The 19,627-nt window shown below is 39.9% G+C and overlaps 2 protein-coding genes across 18 annotated transcripts in view; both read left to right on the top strand.

The window, feature by feature from the left end:
• Positions 1-2,808, top strand: part of ABLIM2 (actin binding LIM protein family member 2) — a 142,343-nt gene extending 139,535 nt beyond the window's left edge. For all 15 annotated transcript variants that reach the window (XM_027686346.1, XM_027686351.1, XM_027686348.1 and 12 more), the window contains one exon: positions 1,059-2,808. In XM_027686346.1, the coding sequence (XP_027542147.1) occupies positions 1,059-1,172 (114 nt within the window). In that variant the 3' untranslated portion in view covers positions 1,173-2,808. The remainder of the gene's footprint in view (positions 1-1,058) is intronic.
• Positions 2,809-13,270: 10,462 nt separating this feature from the next.
• The window catches only part of AFAP1 (actin filament associated protein 1), a 117,073-nt gene continuing 110,716 nt past the window's right edge, over positions 13,271-19,627 (top strand). For 2 of the 3 annotated variants that reach the window (XM_027686570.1, XM_027686573.1), the window contains exon 1: positions 13,271-13,341. The gene's annotated coding sequence lies outside the window, so the exon portion shown is untranslated. Of the gene's footprint in view, positions 13,342-14,189; positions 14,257-19,627 lie in introns of those variants that run through there. The other variant, XM_027686571.1, reaches the window with a different exon arrangement.

The following is a 19,627-nucleotide window of genomic DNA, read 5'->3' on the forward strand; positions in this document are numbered from 1 at the left end:
GGGACCTAATTTTTGGATGCAGGTGGTACTTCAGCAAATGCTGAAATGCTGAGGATGGGGCTGCCTGGGTGTGCCTGGAAGGAGAACTGTGTCTGGGGAGCTTTAAGTCAAGAGCTTGGTTGGAGAGGAGAGAGATTGGAGGCCTTGTCCCAGATTTCAAGGAAACCTTTGTGGAAGACGGGAGTCCATGTTTAAATATTGCAATTTTTAATTATCATTGCACTGAATGTGTCCCTTAACTCATCAGAAACAGAGAACCATAACTGATACTGCTGAAGTGCTTGAGCAAGGGTTAGTCCACAATTATCAGAAGAATTTGACATTATATTAATTTCTAATTCATACCTCTTCTGCCTTTTCTGTGTGTATATTAATAGTTGTTAGGGAATTGTTATCCTACCTCCTTCCAGTTCTTTACATTGAATTTCTTCCCTTTCTCTCAATCTCACTTTTTACTTTTTTTTTTTTTAATACTGGATTACAGAAACATGAAATAGAAGCATATTTCCTGACATTTAGAAAAAAAACAACCTTATCCAACTTGGACTTCTGACTAGAGTCTATGCCCATGGTTAAGCACATTTTGGATTTAAGAATTTAGCAATGTGCTCTCTCCTTTGTTACAAGGGTGCTATTAGTGGACTAGTGTGGTGTCCACTGCTCTCATTAAAGATCAAGGCAAAACAAATCCAACTCTGAAATTACATTGTTATCAGTCTCTTTAAAGTCCTGGAATGACTTAAATTTGTTTCAGTGTGCTCTGTCATCAAGCACTCTGGGTAAACACATACTTTTTCCCAAAAACCATAGCTTCTGCTCAGTTGGAACTATATTGAAAAGAGGGGGGTTTTTCAAAAGTCACTGCTGCCATCAATAATTTCATTTCCCAGCTACTCTGAGCTCGTTTGGTTTTGATCCAGTCTTTTCCAGAACTAGTTTTGAATTCAAATGCAAACCCTAATGCATTATTTTGTGGTGTGTTTTAAAACTTAGGAAGGGCAGAAATATTCCTGTGCACAGATGAGCTTAATAATACCTTTTGTATTTTCATTTTCAAGAGGCATTTGTCCCCTGAAGAGTTCCAGGAAGTCTTCAAAATGAGCATTGAGGAATTTGATCGGCTGGCACTTTGGAAGCGGAATGACCTGAAGAAAAAGGCCCTGCTTTTCTAAACCCTCCTGGATAAAATATGTGCTTAATCAAAACAAAAATAGTCTTGCCAGAACTATCACATGCACTTGCTGTTGAACCATTGTCCAGCTTCATTGTGTTAGTATGTGTCAAGGGAAACAAGACAGATTAGATGGTAATGTGTTGGGATACAGAGAATTTGCTAATCCTGCATTTCCAGCTGGTTTTGTCAGTAACTCCTGGTCCTACCCAGTTTACAACGTGCGAAAAATCTAGCTTTAAATTTATTGTTGCTTGCAGTTATTGCTTGATGCAAATGGAAATTCTGAAAGGAAGAGAAAAAAGTGTAGCTGTGACACGGGAAATGCATCCAACATTTTGTTCCATTAGGTTTTATAATGCAATTTTTACAAAATCAAGTAAGTAATTCATATAAAATTTTCCAGTGAGGGATCACATGCTATAAAAAATATGGTAAAAGCCAAAGAAAAGCATATCCGCAAGCAATTATTGCAATTGTTTATGTGTGGTACTTTTTAAGAATGAAAGCAAAAATATGGAAGCACCTTAATTCTACTTCTTATATTTAAACACAGCATACTCTTTAAAAGGTCCTATTTGTCTAGAAGGTAACTAGCTATCTTTAATTACAACACCAGAGTTTTTATTTTATTAAGAATATATTGTGACATAAAACTGCTATAATCAATAAAATGTATACAGACCTACGTAAAGATTTAGTCCCATTCATCAGGAAAACTGAAGCCTTATACAAAACTGGTTTAAGAGTGTATTGTGCCAGAGGACTGTGTTCTCCTACTAGTTTGGGGTGTTTGGAGAACTTTTTTTTTACATTTCATGCTGATAAAAATACCATGCAATCTTAATTAGTATGTAGATAGATCTATCTACCTATAAAATAATTATTTTCATTAATATATGTCCTAAGTGAACACATTCTTACTTTCTCAACTTTCTGGCTTTACATAATAAGCCATGAGAACTGTGATGGCAATTGGTAGATGTGGAAATGGAACAGTTCAGCATAAAATGTAACAAAAAAAGCTTGGTGTGCTCTATTGATAATACAGCCAATTATAATCAAATATATAAAACCCTCATGCATTACTATTTGCATGTTTCTGTACAAATCAATTTGAAAAGAAAAAATCCTGTGTGATACTGGTGCAGTACCTTGAAAATATCTCAAATAACAAGAAAAGCTAACAAAATCTAAGGGTTTGATATGAGCGTTAGACCTTAATATCTCTTCCAGCTGAAAGACTGTATTAAATTTAATAGTTTCATATGGTCAGAAGTATGGTTGCTGACAAAGAATGTTTTAAAGTGAGTTGCTAGTTTTGTGTGATACTAAAAGAGCATTACAAAAAATACGTTTTTCAGCCATGTGTCAGTATTTTGCATTTTTACTGCCTTGAATGTTTGTACTCACCTCCTACTTCACTATGTCTTTTTGCATTTCCTTAAAGTAACTGGTTAATATATGCACTACAACACACTATTTCAACTTGGAAAAATCATAGCATTGAACATGCCTTCTTCCAACTAACATTCAAAGTCCATGCTGTTGGAAATAAATATTTTCTCATGACCTAAATGTTTTGTCTGATGATACAAATGTTTAAAAAAATTCATTAAAACAAAGACATAACTGAATGCCTTTTCTAATGTGTGTATAATTTTTAGATTGTACTGTTGCTTTGGATAGGGTCTTCCCATGATATTAATGTAATGCCACTGAGGAGAGTGTTGAGTATACTTCAGAACGTCAAGTTACTGTAAAGTTGGTCATGATTTAAACAATCCATCAAGCAACTGTCACATTTCAACAAGCAAAAGCTGCTTCACTGGTGATCCACGCTGTAGAGAACCATTGGCCAGTTTTAAATGAGAGCACCTGTAGACCACAACCTCAGAATAGCTTGTTCTGCCTGCGCATGAAAACTGACAGTGCACTGAAATGGGTCAGTCCTAAAAATGATCAGCAAGGCCCATTGCTACTATGAAAAGCTAAATCCAGCAGAACAACAGGTGAGAGAATGATGATGAGGAAGTTAGACGTTGGTGAAGACCACTCTTCTCATCTACACCTTCCTGGGACATCAGATTGATTACAGGCATCTTCTCACTGAGTAAAAAAACCACAGGTTGATCAAATATGTCAGTGCAGATCAGGTTAAATATGGAACTTTATAAATAATTTGAAAATTTCTTTCCCACAGCAGCTGTTGTACTGGTGTAGAATTCAACCTATGCCGTAAGGAAAAAGTGCATTACTAAGAAGCACATATGATTGACAGCTCTGTGCTGCTGTACTGTTTTATGTATCAGCAGATGTATGGCTGATGGCAAGTGAGGATGGTGAGATCATGTGAGCTGCTTGACCCATTTACACTGTTTTGAGAAAGTTAATCTGTTATAATGTCAACGCCCTTAAAAGTGTCTCTTGAAGGTCCTTGTCTCAGGTAGCTGAGCTAAATCAAATACAACTCTTATTTTACATCCCCCATGTAGACATTTTAGTTCACAGGCATCAGTTCTTATCACAGTGCACAACTGTATTAGGAGTGGTACCCTATCATCTTTCTATATTTGCTTACAAGTCCCTTTGTCATTCTGTGCTCCCTTTTATGGTCAACAAAGAGAAAAAAACGTCTTCAGTCAGATCTCAATGTTCAAAACTAGTGAGATGAATTGCCCCGATCCTGTTCCTGTCCACTGAATATAAAGAAAGCCAGTCTCACTGCAGAAGTATACATTGCAGGCTGTCTAGTCTTAAATTAAATTAATTCTATGCCTACAGTCTATTAGTGAAAATAAGCCAGATTTTATCAAGTTGGTGGAATACCACTGGCAGTTCCTTGACCATGTTACCAAATCACTTTCAAGCCACCAGGAAGGTACTTCGAGTTGCACAGATCTCACAAAACACCCTAACACAGTAATTCTTTGTGTTCATTATACTATTCACTAAACAGGCATGTATTCCATGCCAAACACACAAAAATGTTTTAGAAGACAGTCAGTTTATCAACTTATGTTCCTACTACCAGCCAAAACCAAAAAAGGAATTTTGGCTTTCTTACACAAAACTTTTGCTAACTTTAGAAGAACAAGTACTCTTGTGTGTCCTTCTTATTTTATTTTCCTGAAAGTTTGAAATGGTCTGTAGATGTCTGTTCTGTGCAAAGGTGGCACAACTCAGTAAGCTGTTCGTTTTGTCAGATGATACATGCCAGTGTATCACTCTATATTTAAAGCATCTACTGTCATATGGTGTAGTGACCTATTCAGTTATGCTTTCTAGCCTAACTCAATTCACATTTACAGTATGATATTGTGTTCTGGATTTGGCACCAAACCAGTGTAAAACAGCCATAAAGTAGCATTGTAATTCACTTCACTGCTAAGTTTTCTGTACATCACCTAAATTCCATAAACCAGACCATGGTATACCAGAGAATACAGGATTTCTGTTTCTAAAATCGATTATGTTTTCCTCATTTAAAAATTACAAATTGGAATTTTAGTCATGTAATTCTCTTTCAGGAACTTTGGGTGTCTAATTAAATGTGAATAGACTAATGTGCAGAGTCAATATTCTGGTTTATTTTAATAGAGTTCCATATGCTAATCTTAAATAGCATTATGAAATGGAAAATACATTTCAGAGTAATGAGATAACACTTTGCCAGATTATTCCATCTGATAGTGTGGTCTGGCACTGGCAGTAAAAAACTGAGAGTCTCGACAAATCATAGACTGTTTTTCAGATAATGCTCTTTAGAGTTATTAAGTTACTGTTCTATAGTCTTGTTTTCAAGGACATGCTGTCTTTCAGCATTTTGTTAAGTATGGATATGGCTATGCAGCTCAAAAGGATCAATATAGATCTTGGTGAAACTTATTTTGATATGTATACAAGAGGCAAGGGAATTCTGTCAGAGATTTCATTTTCATTCTTGGATCTGAGTTGTATGTCTCAGCTGTTCATGACAACCCTGATGTATGACTTAATTCTCACCTCATGTATTTTAAAGACATGTCTCAAACACAGCAATGAAGGAGCCAACTTATTTCATCATCTTAGTCTTTGAGACAAAGGAACACATGGATTTTTGTGGTTGCTGAGGAATATCTGACCAACAATTCCAGATAGGAAACCAGGCATGCCAGATTACCATTATAGCTGTCTGAGAAGGCTGGACATTTTTGTCCGACCCTCTGCTATTTCTTTTCCTTGTGGTTCAGGGGAGAACTCTGAAACCTGTAATTGCAGAAACAAGAAAATGCATAGCTGTGAGACACTACCTGGAATCTAGTAACCCTCTGAGACAAGACTAGTTTTACATGAACAAAAAAAGATATAGTTCAGACCAAAACAGATGCCTTGTCTTACATTCCTCATTTTGATTTTTAACATTTCCCTAGTGTGAACAAGCCAGACCATTAATTTTATCAACCTTTTCACAGATCTGCAGGAAAATGCTGTTCTGCTATTTGCAAATGAGCTAGGTGAGATCCCAGGCACTTCTGTCTGTCTGGTACATGAGCTTCAGAGTGTCCTTATATTCATATTCTCCTACCCCTTTGTTTTGTGTGTGAGGAAAAGGGCAGGGTGGTGTTCTTCTAAGGTTCCTAAGGTCTAGACTGACCCTTGACCAATGTGATTATTTGGTAGGTCACCATCATGGCTACCATTTTTCAGATATCTGGAATATCTGAAAAAAAGATGACTTTTTAATACCGCAATGACAGGTGTAACCCTCTTGTACATGTAAAATTATACTGGAGGTTGCACCCTTTCTTCATATCCAGGCTGCTTCTGAGGTATGGCCTAATCCTTAAAGGCTCATGGGAGCTGCTGGCTCAGGCTTTTTGAGTCTTTGTATCCCACCTCACAACCACCACCTCTGTGAGTTATGGCTGAGAGAAGTAAGTAGTTCCAATTGCTCTTACTTTCGTGATTTAGGACGTTTTCTTCCTACCACTCAGTGTTTGACATCTCGACTACTATGCATGCAGGTATGTGTAAGGTAGGTTCCTTTTTTTTTTTCCCCAATGGCTCCATAAACCTCTGCAGCACCCAAGAGCTTGGGAGCAGCCAGGCCTTCCCTGCCAGACTGCCCGAGCAGCAGCTCCAGAGCAATCAGGAGGAAAGCAAAACTAAACAAAAGAAATTTGTCCCACCTAGGTAAATGTATAATGATTCGGACTTTCAGGAAGAGGTTTACTGTCTTAGCTATGATGTATTTGCCTTTTATTAGAAGTCTTTACACCCTTGATTTCTGTTTCTGAATCTTGTTACATTTGTGTCCTGGATGGTTTGCTGTTGACCTGTTTTCTCCATTTGCTATGATACATTCTTTTATTACATCCTCCAACTCATCTCTCCACAAAAAATTGCAATGTTTTCCATTCCTTTTGAGATTTAAACCTTTCTCTGCCCTTGATAATTCTTCTGCAAACCTCTTTCAGCCCATTGTACCTTGTATTCAGGAATGGTCTGACAAAATAAAGGCTTTGCAGTGTTTGCTTCATATTTGCCGTATTGTGTCGAGCACTATAACATTTTTTTTTATGGGGGAAGAAGAAAGCTAAGAATGATTGACTTTTTATTACAAATCCACATTATGCTGAAGCCCTGCTTGACCCAACCTCACTATTGCAAGGGGCTTTTTTCCCTCCCAAGTGGACATGATTCTTAACTCTAACTTGAGTCATTATTATTTCTTGCACTACTACTATAAATTTTTTATTATTAACTGATAATTAAGAAGGTACCATGATTGATAGCAAATTAAACAGTTGAGGTTGTTAATGGTCTGTCTGAATTTGCTTTCAGTTCTCTGACCTGGAATAATTCATTTGAGGAACAAGGTTAAAACTCTTCGTGCCACTTGACAGTTTTGCTAGTCAGACTTTAAAAAAAATTCTCTCAAGGATGTGGAGTATAGACACTTTGAGCTCCCCATTTTTTCCCAACTTTGTACTAGATATTTTTCATTTCCCAGTTAGTTTTTGATAGATTGAAGTGCCTGGAGGACTTTATGAGTCACTCTATAAGCATCAAATTCTTCAAATTGCATTTTTCTGTCTTAATCCTTTTTTTTCAGTATAATAACTGGTAATTTTTACAGTGCAATAAAAATAACATAATAATCAAAGACTACTGAAATAATTTACTCCATTTTAAATGGCACAGAAGAGAATATAAATACAGAATAGAAGCTGAAATGTATATTTTCTTTGAGTAGGGGCTAAAATTACAGGGTTCTACAGAAGAATGCTCACCTGTTGTCATCTGTGGGAGGATGCTACTGCTCTAGGTTATTGTGAGGTGCTCAATTTCAAGGCAGACACCTTCTTCCCGGGTCTGTAAATGTTTTTGATAATATTCTATAAAAATATAAATATTAGATTATGTGCTTTCACAATTCCTGTAACTTTGTACCTCTGAAATATGCTTACTTTTAAATTAGTATAATTTGGACCTTCACCACTAATTTAGGCCTTCAACAATCACTGGATGGCTAAAATTAGGATTGTTACATTAATATCAGTTTGGCAACCCTGCTATTATTCTGGAATTGTAAGTATTTATGAAAATTTTCTTGACCCCTAACTTGCTTACTAAAAAATGGTGAAACGTCTACTGTAAAAAATTCAGTAAGAATTAAGGAGGCTGATACTTGCAAACCAAAACTTACTTCATATCGTCAGACCTTGATTTCCAACACTGCACAGAGGCTAAGCATTAAAGTAGCAGGTGCCCAACCATAGGCAAGGTCTTTTTCTTTCAAATCCTTCTAATTTGTAGGCTTAAGTGGAAAAAATGGAAAGGGTTTTAGAGTCGAAAAAGTTCAGCTTTGTAATTTTTAACAGTATTGTTAAAAACAAAAGTGGCCAAGCTTTCTTGAAGAAGTAATGAAGTTGCTTTTGTAAAAAAAGAAACGTATCACAGTGAGTCAACTCCACAGTAAATAATGTGTAAATAAGGAGTGACTTAAATCAGCTTTTCCAGTGCTTAACAAAGTGTTCTCCTAGGAAAAAAGTACAAAGTAATGGTGTTGTAAAACAACAGAGTGGGTTTATCTGAATAGCTGAGATTTCAACAGAATTACGCGGGCGTTATTTTGGCAGATTATAAGTTTAAGAACTGACCCTTCCCTGATCGTGATGAAAAAGGGGAAGGAAGGTATAGAGTTTCATACCTTGTTGAATAATGTGGTTGGGAAAAGAGGCAGGGAAGGGATGAGATTCCGTTTTTGGCCCAGTCTTGCTTGAATTCAAAGAAAGCAGGGTCAAGGAGGCAAGATTTACAGCAATTCTTTGCTCAGTGTATGCAACTTCAATATAAAAATAAAATTATGAGAATAGGAATTTTTTTTCAAGTTTGTACTACCCAAAGGCAGAGCTACTTTTCAATGATTCTAAGGGTTTAATATGCATTTAATAAAAGGATGTTAGCATAGTATTTTGAAAATGTCAGTTACTAAAAGCTAATCCCACTGAAATCACTGGCAATTGTATCTGCACCAGAGCGTAAAGGTCAAGCTATATAGAATTTCTTCCAAAACTGAAATCAGGAGGAATTGTTTGCTTATGTTTAGCTCAAACAGAAGAATATAAGTAGGAAGTAACCGTTTTTAGCTGCATATCAAGGTTCTCTAAAATGTATGTATTCTCTCCTTTGCCCTGATTCAAAATCAGTCAGCAGTAGAATGAATAACCTAATTTAAGATCTCTGTGAAGAGAGTTGCAAATAGTTTTTGTTACACAGGTGAAGACTTACCTGTGTGGAGAGTAAGGAGAGGACCGTGCCTTATATAAAAGCTGTATAATCACTCTTCTTGAAGTTTCTATAATACACACTTTTATCTAAAATATAATTACTTTTTCCCCCAGTGAACCTGGAAATTATGTGGAACCCAAGAAAACATAACTCATTGAAAAGATACTTAAACAAGACATTCTTTAAAAAAAAATCATAAAGATGCTGAGTATTACAGTCTTAATAACAGTAGATTCTACCATAACAGGATCATAGTATATGATAAGAAAGGAAAAAGACCCCATTTTTATCAAGAGCTTTTTTCTGTTTTTAAAATACACTCATTCCTAGTTTGTAAACGCCTGGAATGTCTGAGACAACTCTAGAAACACTGATGTTTTCCTTACTGAAAAATTACAGTTTCAAAGTAACAGAATATTTTTGTTCTAAAAAGCCATCACTTGCCTTCTGTTTTTGAAATTCTGCCATCAGTATGTTTTACTGAAGAGAGTGGCAATTGCTGTAATGTCCCTCCATCTCTTGACAGCCCAGATTGCACAGTATTTTTGCCTGCTTTTCACCATTCCCTGAGACCATCCATTCCCCTCTGCCAACATGATGTGAGGGCAGGAGGTGGGACATGTCAGGAGGCACCTGCAGCAAGGCTTGCTCCAAGGAGCCCTCATCTCCCCTGTCTGACACACCAGTGTCTTCTGCACGGGGCAGTGTCTGGTCTCACAAGAAATCAATGTTTTGCCAATTGTAGCCTTTTTGTGTCTGCTCAGCCCTCCCTTCCAAAAAAAAAAAAATTACCAGTTCAAAGAGGCAGATTGTTTTGACAGCCTTTCTGGTACCAAATGACAAGAACATACAGGCTCTTTCTTACAGCTATGATTTCACTTTAAGGCACTGAAAAAACCCACATATTCTTGTATAGGCATCTTGAAAGGTCTTACTGGAAAGTATTGAGCAGACTTTCAGGGGATACCAATCATCACTTGCAGCATCCAATAGCTTTTCTTACACTTGTTTTCTCAACAGGATGTTGCTGAGGTTTTGGGGCCTCTTAAACTAATGAGTTGTCTGGTTATGGACTCAGTCCAAGGCAGATTTGAAGTGGAATTGAGTGTATCTTTAAAAACTGACCCATACTTCTAAATGCCTAAAATACTGTTTTCCTGCCTTTTTACATTACTTAAGTGAGCCAAATCTAAATTGCTTGGAGTACCTTACAAAACATAAATCACAACGAATGGTTGGAGATTTTTTTCTCATGCCTGTGTTTCTCAGATTTCATCCAATGTTGATTTTCCAAGGGAAAAAAAAATGCATAAATAACTCTTTTAAGCACATCCTAAAGATAATAAATATAGCCTGTCATTGTCAAGACTTTTCTGCTTTAACACAGAAGGGATTATCTGATGGTTAAAGTCCTAGTCTTGTAAACAACTATATTTGGATACCTTGCTGCTGAGGCTACTTGATTATTTTCTTTTTCTTTGCTCTGATTATTTTCTTTTTTTGTGATAACCAGTGCTAAGAAGATTACAGGAAGATAAGGGATCCTTGTGACTAGGCTTTACCAAGTCCTGCCTAGAGCTTGTGAAGACCATTTCTACAGTAATGGAGTTACCCTTGATAGAGTGGAACTGTATGGTGAATTAATGAGAATAAAGACAGTGTTTGGAACACTGCATGGATGTTTGGTCTTAAAGCTAAAGGGTGCTTTTTCAAGCTGGAGGACACATAGTTCAAGTAGGGACGTTAATACAGATTTGCTTTCTGCTCCTTTGTGTTAAAAGATGATTAGTTTAAGAAGTTTATTGGGTGCAAAGTATGACATACAGTTACTGTGGACCACAGATTTCCTATTAATGATGTGACTTCAGTTTCCATGCAAGAAACTCCTTAGGAATCACTTGACTTATTGTGATGATGATATGTTCCAAGTGAGTTATATGCTGTTCTTTTGAATGCTGTGAAATAGAATTTTTATTTAACTAGTGTCATTAAAGACTCACGGGAGAGAAATTCACTGAATCACTAAGTATTCACTGAATACACTAAGGTGTATTTTGCAGCTGAAGTAGCTTATGGAATGCACATGGCCAAAATCAGAAATGGGGGAGGAGAGAGGGGAGTAACCAGGGGGAATGTCAATTTAAAATGTAGCATTGTGGAACCTAGGAATTCAAATAAGAAAAAAGTTCTTTTGAGCCCTTCAGCTTTAGAGAGAGTTTGTCTTCAAGAGGAACTGCTTGTGTTGATGATTGTCTCCATGACAGATGGCCTGTTATTTAGTTCTTATGGTGTTAGCACCACAAGACAAGAAGTCCTTACCAATCTCTCCAACAGCCTAAGAACAAACCCCTAGTTATCTCACTTTCACATCTGGCATAGGGCATAAAGTGCTTATTTTCTTGCCAGTCTTGTGATGACTATCTCTCATCTTTGTTTCTTTGCTGATCAGCTTACTAAAATCTTCAAGATATTTCTGTGGTAGAAATACTCTGCAGTGTTGCTAGAACCAAGCACCCTGCTTACAGACCACAGCAGTGCATGTCTTAGGGCAGGCAAAGGCTGAAGTGTTACTTTATGTGATGTGTGCATTAAAAGTAAAAAAAAAAAAAAAAAACAGAGGCAGTAAAGCCAGCACATCCTGGAAGTGCTCACTGCAAGCATACTAATCAGTGGTACTGTGCATGGATTACACTGCATGTGCCACAGCAGCCAAGGGCTGTGCTTTTACAGCAGAGTTTTGGATTATTCTTCCTAGTGATCATATTTTACAGGTCATGATAGCAACTTAAGTGGCTCAAATAAAGCAATAGCTGCAAGCAATTGAACTGTGGAGAAGAGGAACTATGGTTTAATTTTTTCACGACTGACTAAACCCTTTAATATTGCCTGAAAAATCACTACTTCTAAGTACTTCAAAACCCCCTCCTGCCAGCTCCCAACAAGCAGAATGAAAAAAGGCAGGTAGTGGCAGGCTGCTGCTGTAAGAAGAGCTCATCCAGCAAGCAAGTCCTTCCCTGCCCATACCCAAAGGCATACAAGAAAAGAGAACAGCTGAAAGTGAGATTTTAGGCCAAATAATTTGTGCTGAAAAGGTTGGGCTGTGAATTCAGCTCTCCTGTTTTAGGCTACAGAGACCTCATGCATATCCTAAGTGGCCACACAGTGTAAATGCTGACTAAATAGAATTTTTCCTGGTTGAACCTGTTACTTTGGTATCACCCTGTTGGAATGATTAAGGATAATGAAACAGGACAGAAGAGCACATTAAACCTGGCCAGAACAAACCAAATTTTATTCACCAAAATTAAAGATGCTTAATGAGTTGCATACTCTAAGACGTACAACAGCATAAGGTACAAGCTTGTACAGAATGATGAACTTGCATCTAGAACGTTCCCCAAATATTTGTCACAAGAGAACATCTGTGCATCTGTTAAGAGTTGAAGTAAAAGAAAAGATGCTCTGACACCCAGGTGGACTAAAAACAAAGAAATATTGTTTCCTTAACTAAAGTTCTTCCCTTAGTTACATTATTCTGTGACCTCAATTTTCCAATTTCTCTATGAACGGGGAGGAAAATAAATACGTGAACTTGTCAAAGTTAGAACATGTATACCAAGGTCTCCCATATAGAAGCTTGCCCTTGGTCAATGGGCAATTCTGTTGCAAACTGAACCCTGCTTTAAGCTCTTAGACAATACTTTTAATCAATATAGATTTTAGTCTCACCTTGCACTCTTGATTTAAATCTGGCTTGTATCAAGCTAAAGTAAGATGATGTTAAACCCATTTTACACCATTTTAACAAAAGGGCTTAAAATTTAGATAAATGCCGACATGCTGAGCATGTTCCAAATCCACGCTTTGGATTGCTCATTGCCGGAGGGACAGCATCTCCTGGACAAGAACGGGAAGGGCATGGGCTGCACGGAGGCTCCAGCTGTGATATCGCAGTATGTCAGCATTTACTCGGGAAACAAGTCTCCGTCCTCCAAGGAGGCTTCAGTCAGGGGCAGGAAGCTCAAGTTTGATCTGCCTCGCAGGGAGCAGCACTTTGGCTCACCTGCCCCTGCCGGGGAAAGGGGGAAGCTGCGCCCCCGGGGGCTGCTGCGCACACCTGCCCCATCCTGCCCTACACCCGGGGCTGCCACACCCCGACCCCTCCCGGGGGATGCTGCGGGGGCCCCCCCGCCTTTGTTCCGCTCGCTCCGCCTCGGCCCTGTCCCCTCCCCGCGGGGCGGGGACCCGCGGGCCGGGGGCGGTGGGACCGGGCGGGCCGGCGGCTCCTCCCGCCCGTGCCCGTCCCCTCCCGGCGCGGCGCTGGCTGCGCTCCGCGGCGCTGGAGCTGCGCGGAGCCGCTTTGTGCCGCCACCCGCGGCAGGACGGCGCGAAAGGTACGAGGGCTCCGGTCCCGCTCGCCCCCCTCCCGCTCCGGGGCAGCATCCCTGCCGAGCTCCGCGGGCGGGGAGGGAAGAGAGGAGGGAAAATAAGAGAGGGAGGGGAAGGGCTGGGTTTAGAAATGGGTCTCTTTCAGCCTCGGATCCGCTGCTGCTCCAGGCAGCCCCGTGCTAGGAAAGCTGTGGGCTTACTGGAAAAAAAAAGCCTAAAAAAAAGGTCAGTCTCGCTGGTTTTCTTGGCCGGGAGCAGCACATGGAAAAAGCTGGGAGGGAGCCCGGGCATCGGGCGGCGCCGGCTCCCCCCGGCAGCGCGCGCGGGGCGGCCCCTGCCCGGGCTTTGAAAGAGCAGAAATCCGGAACGAAGCCCTCTGTCCGCCATCCCGAAACTTGCATGCCCTTCCCGGGAAAGGCACCAGCCAGGCAGTCGCGCTGCTGTTTTGTGCCGCTGCGAGCTTCCTTGTTGTCTGCCTTTTGGGGTGGGCAGAGGTGGTCTGTCTGCAGGCTTGGCCGTTTGATCCCGTTTCATCATAGCCGAGAGATTGCATCATGTTACAGTCCTGGAGTCAGTCAGGGCAAAGGCGAACAGAACCATCCTTCCAGATCCATCCCATTGGCTTCCCGGGCCGACCCCCTCCTTGATTTCCTGTTGAACGGAGGTTCGAGCTGAGGAGCTGCCTGCTATTGGCAGCTGGGGGGGACCGGTCACAGCGACGTGGTTCGATTTCTTCCACTTAGAGGTTTTTTTGGAAACTCAACTTTGCCGTGTCTACGCCCGTTGTGTCTTGTGTGTGTGGGTTAGAGGAAGCTTGCCGGAGATTTAGGCGGTAGGAAAATAATGGGCGGCAAAAGAGCCAGATAAACGGCCAAAAGCAGGCGTCGCTTTATAACCTGAAAGCTCTGGAGTGGCAAGAGGTGAGTGGATTCAGGCAGGCATCTCTCGGAAACCCACGCATTCACCTGCCCTGAAGGGCAATGCTGCTGAGTGAATGCACGCTCTGAAAGGCAAGACAAGGCAGATGTCAGGAGCAGAGGAGTATTTATCTCATCTCCCCTCTGGATCTTATATGATCTATTTAATGCCAGCACTTGGTGTGCCTGTGCCTGTTCCGTTTATCATATGACTGAACTTTGCAGCTCAGATCCAACTATAAAATGATAAATCTCAAAGCCAGAAAGATCCAATTAAACAATGTACTGCAGTCCAGGACTTCCTAAGACGAACAGTTCTGGTGTTCTTTGTGCAGTTCTTTGTTCCATGGGGAAAAAAGTGTCACGGCACGGCTTGGTTCGGTTCTCAGAGGTATCCATAACAAGTAATGATTATGGCACAGCTAGTGTCCTGCCCTTGCAGGTGCTCTGCTGCTGTTTACTCCAAGTGTTACAGGACCACTCTTTTCTTTCATGAAAATAACAGTATTATGAAGCTTTTTTTTGTCTGCCTCTCTGAGAATGGTTGGTGCAAGGGCACACGGGAACAGCTTGGCAGCCAGATGGATCCATCCATCAGTGCTCTTCTGTATGGGCACTTGGTGCCCTTCAGTCATCCCTTATGCCTCCTGGTGGTTTCCATGGCAAGAACGGAACAATTACTTTCTCCTTTTGAACAATTTTTCCTTTTGGAACTAGGGTGGAAGAAGAGCAAATCCTGCATTAGAGCCGGAGGGAGAGTGTCATGTCTTTCTGGGGCTATTGGGCACCAGATAGGTTTAAGAAGAATTTGAAATGGATTCAGAAAAAAAGCATCTTTTCTTTGTGTGTCAGGATAGCCGGTGATTGCAGTGACAAGCCTGAAAACAGAACAATGAGCAGATACTCAACTGTGTTTGGTGATAGATCACACTGTTTGGCGTTTCCTAGGAAATTTGTCAGCAAAAGTCAGTTAGTGGTGCTCCTGGGTCTCACGTGGATTTTGGGATTTGGAAGATCTGTGAGGTTGAAACTGCAGTATTTCTTGAAGCAGTGGTAACAAGGAGGGGATTCAATAGATCAGCCACTCACACGATTTTCAAATCTTACTATCTTGGTGTAGGTTTTCATTTTCATCTCCTGAAACTCCCAGTTGAAGGGATATTGTCAGAGACACAAAACCCAAAATCAAACATTGAAGGCTCAGTGGGGACAGACTGTATTTGATACACATATGACTAACTGTGCTATTCCTTTCAGTGGTGCAAAGACAACCTGCTGTAAGCTCAGATCAGGAATTGTCTAGCCCTGCTGCTTGCTGCCGACTTCCTTGAGACATTGCCTCAGGACAAAGAGCCAGTGGTTCGGGCTGGTTGATGCAATCTGGAGTCCACTGATTTAATTTCCATCCATTTTCAAAAGTTTTGTGTCTGATAAGCCCTTCAATGGGAGTGTGGTATCCAGGAGCCTGCCTGGTTAACTGCTTTGTTCAAAGCTGTGCTCTTTGTTTGGCGAGGAGGGGGTGAGGAGGAGGAGGAGGAAGGGATGTACTTAATATTCATTTGCAAGACATCTCTTGCTGAAGAAGGAGGGTGGGATGCAAGGACTTGTGGTTCCAAACTCCTGTACAGTTTAGTTCACTCTATTATGGTTTTAGTCACAGTAAATCCTACTATGGCAATTTTTCAAAAAAATTATGCATCCCTTCCAGTTATGCAGCTCAACTGGTTTTGGATGTGAGTGACACCTGGCTGCTGGTATGACCCTGATTCATATAGGGTTTCATCTGGCACAGGAACTGTCTGTCTGATCTGGGCAGGTGACTGGGTTACACACTCAGTAGATATTATTCCAGGTTAATATACTCCTAATGTAAAATGGTTTTAGGCTCACAGTTGAACTGTACAGTCAAACCCAACAAAAACAGTAGAAAGATGTAAGTCAGCCAAAGGACTGCAGTTACTGTGGGCTCTGAACTTTCAGTGAAGGATTGAAAAAGCCAAGTCTTGAATGTACTCCTACATCTATAAAGGTTATTTTCCTACTAGGATGCATCCTAAGCTGACCTTAGATCAATTTAAGTTTTTAATACCATATCTTTTGGGGGAGTGTCTGCATAAAGCAATACGGAGAACAGTCTGTCAACACAGTATGAGCAGGTAGGGAAACACGTAGCTGCAATTGCAGGAGTTACACCAGCATGACTGTCTCACTGCACCTACCCATCTATGTATATGTAAAGGTCCTGCATTTGTGTTGCATATGGATCAGCACTGTGAAATACTATGTATAGATATAGGCTGTAAAATACTGTCTGTACTATTATAGGTTAAATTGCTCTTGCTCGACTAGAAGATCTTTAAGGTCCTGTCCAACCCAAACCATTTATAGTTCTATGATACTCTGATTAAAAGTTAACTCTTGACTCTCTAGGTCGTGAAAGACGTGCTGATGGGAGTAATGCTAATAAATAGTATTGCAGGAACATAATTTGGGTTTGTGCAGAGGGGGATATCTCATAGCAGATAAGAAATTAATCTTTTGGGACGTAATCCCTATTTTCCAGAGGTAAGGCAAGAAATTAAATCCTGAATGGCAGAAAAATAGTTTTCTGCCATCAGTTACCCCTCTGCCACCTTAGCAGAAAGTCATTTGTGATGTGGTGCACAGTAAGGTTTGACTGCTAAAGGTGCTGAGCACCCTTAACACAGCAATATCCAAATGAGCTGATGGTGATTACCTGTCTTAGAGTATTCTTTGGAGAATACACTAGGCTGTGAAAAGGATGAATCAATATCTGTTGTATATTTTACCAGTGTTCATCAAGAAATCTAGGAAAGAGGGTCCTAAGAGGACTTTATCTGGTCAGTTTGATTTTGTATAGTTACTGCTCTTTGCATGTAGTGGTAATTTAAAAATTGATGGTGCATGTTTGGCCGTAAAATAACCAAGCTGCATAGGACTGTCTTCTCTAAATATCTTTCCTAAACTGAAAAAGAAAAAAAATTAGGGTATTATTCCTTTCATGGTGACACAGTGGTGGGATTTTTTTACTGTCTTGGGGATTTCTGCTGCCAGCATCTCTCTGCCATCATGTATTTCTGAGCTGAGTGATAAAGACTGTCTTTCTCTAAGACAGATGTTGTTAATGGCCTTGCTGTGCCAAAATCTTTATGAGTACAAAATGCTGAATAAAATATTTCCATCCATTAATAGTGAGTGCCAGAAAAGAGTACACAAGTGGTTTCAAATTTAATCTGTAATGTAGCTGATGTCTCAAAGATAACAGCATTTTACCCCCAATAAATACAACACTTTGTGTACGTGAGGTAATTGCAATGAGTTGCACTGAATATATATTATTCATTAGGGAACTGTCATTATATCATGTTTGTGAATTCCCCAAAGTCTCTTATCACTCTCCTTATCACCTCTCAACATTTATGAAAAAGAGGATTTTGGTGTTCTACTTGACTGACTGATGCTCTGACTTACTGGTAGTCACTTCTAATAAGCATGCTTGCCTGGTTCATTTAAAATGGATGAACTTTGGGAAAGGAGCTTAATTCATGTATTCGTGCTCTCAGAGATATCAGTCCTTCATAGGGAATATGTAGTGGTATGTTATCTCAGTTTTGCAGAAAAGCAAATGGTAAAAGCTCTTTCATACGCTGCTTTCATGCTAAACTACTCTGCACTGTCTTCAGAGTATAAAGGTTCAATATTTGGCCAGTTGCTGTGGTTAGATTTTTTTTTCTTTTTTTGGTCCATTAAAGTATGTTTAAGTATCTCTTTGAAACTTATCTGGTCTCTCATCGGTTACACATAGTTATGGCATTCCTGTTTGAAATTGGAAGAGAGGAGAAGGCAAGGTAAGGAGGGAATTTCCCTGTTAATTAGCAATTAGTGGATCCAGATTTTATTTTCCTCTACCATTTTTTACCAGGAGCAGCTGCAAAGAGAGAATTACACTGTGACCTTCACAGCACTTCCTAGTGCCGTCATCAATCAGATCTGGCAGGAGCTTTATCGCATCTATCAGTGTGGCTCATAAGCCACATGCTGTCTAGTCTAGAGGGAAAAACAAACAAACAATGGGAGCTACTGTAGAATTTGTTTAAAATAAAACAACCAGGAGTGAGCTTTCCCCATATGTGCCAGCTTTGTAGGCAGATTTCTATTTTTACCGTTTGCTGTTGGGCTGATTAATAAAATATGATGATTGTAAAGCAGTGGAAGAGCCTTCCACTACAACTCAATGGCATTGGCAAATCATTCATAAACCATTGCAGCTTCAGCCTTTGTCAGGCAATGGTCTTCAGTCCCATTCTAATCCTCAGCATTATTTTTACTAAGGAATTGATGCAGTTAGATTAATTTAGGTGTTTTCTGCACCTGTAAATGTTAGGGAATAATAAGTGTTTTCGGACTTTTCTGATTCTTATATGAAATAATGTAGCTTCCTCAGATCAAGTGGTTTGCTATTTTTTCGTGGGAACATGTGTGCCTTTGCAGGCTACTCTAGGTCTCTTTCAGAGGCCAAGGTCAGCTGCTCAGCTGCAACATCTCCCTTCTCAGCATGCAAAACATTATTAACACTTTGTATTTGTTTGTTTTCTGTTGAGTTGGTTGGTTTTCCCTACTGACCTTGTTCTGGTTTTGGAGTTTAACTAAAATTTAAAACATTTTGTGTTCTTGGATTTTTTCATTTTTACACTAAGTTCACTGCCATTTTCAGATTCCTTTTCTCTCCTTTTCTTGCCAGCTGCAATAGATAAAACTTTCTTGCCTTCCTTTCTAGGGCTCAGTATAGTGACAGGTTGACAGGTTGTCACTTGGTGCCTGACTTCCTTGCAGTCAAAATCCTTGCTGGCAGGTAGATGAGAGAGCAAGAAGCAATGGCAACTGGCAGAACTGCTAGTGTGTAATTCTGCCTTCACAGAATCACATTGTGTGTATATGTGATATATACAAATATATATGTAGATGTATATAGATAAAGAGCGTGTATATGTATAGGTGGTATATGTTAGAGCTGCCCTTGTCACACAGGTTTTCTGAGAAAAATGGCTAATTGCTAATAAATAAATATGTTTACTGTTATACTTTCAAGTGAAAGATTAAGGCCCTGAGCTTCAAACTGGTAATGTGGATGGCCAACAGCAGGGTACGATCTGTAAAATTTTTTGTTTTTAACCAGCCAATTCTTGGCAGAAACCATCTTGGTACCAGATTTGGGGAAGGAAGTTTGAAATGCCATATGAAATGAACAATAGCAGGTGCAAGGAAAATGCTCATAAAATGCGAAGTACATTTAGCAAAAGGTTATCTACTCTGTCAGGAAGAAAAAGGCATGTGAACTGGCTAGCGGGTTATG

Source organism: Neopelma chrysocephalum, unplaced genomic scaffold (assembly GCF_003984885.1).
Source record: "Neopelma chrysocephalum unplaced genomic scaffold, ASM398488v2 Primary Assembly neopelma1_71, whole genome shotgun sequence".
NCBI classification, from domain to species: Eukaryota; Metazoa; Chordata; class Aves; order Passeriformes; family Pipridae; genus Neopelma; species Neopelma chrysocephalum.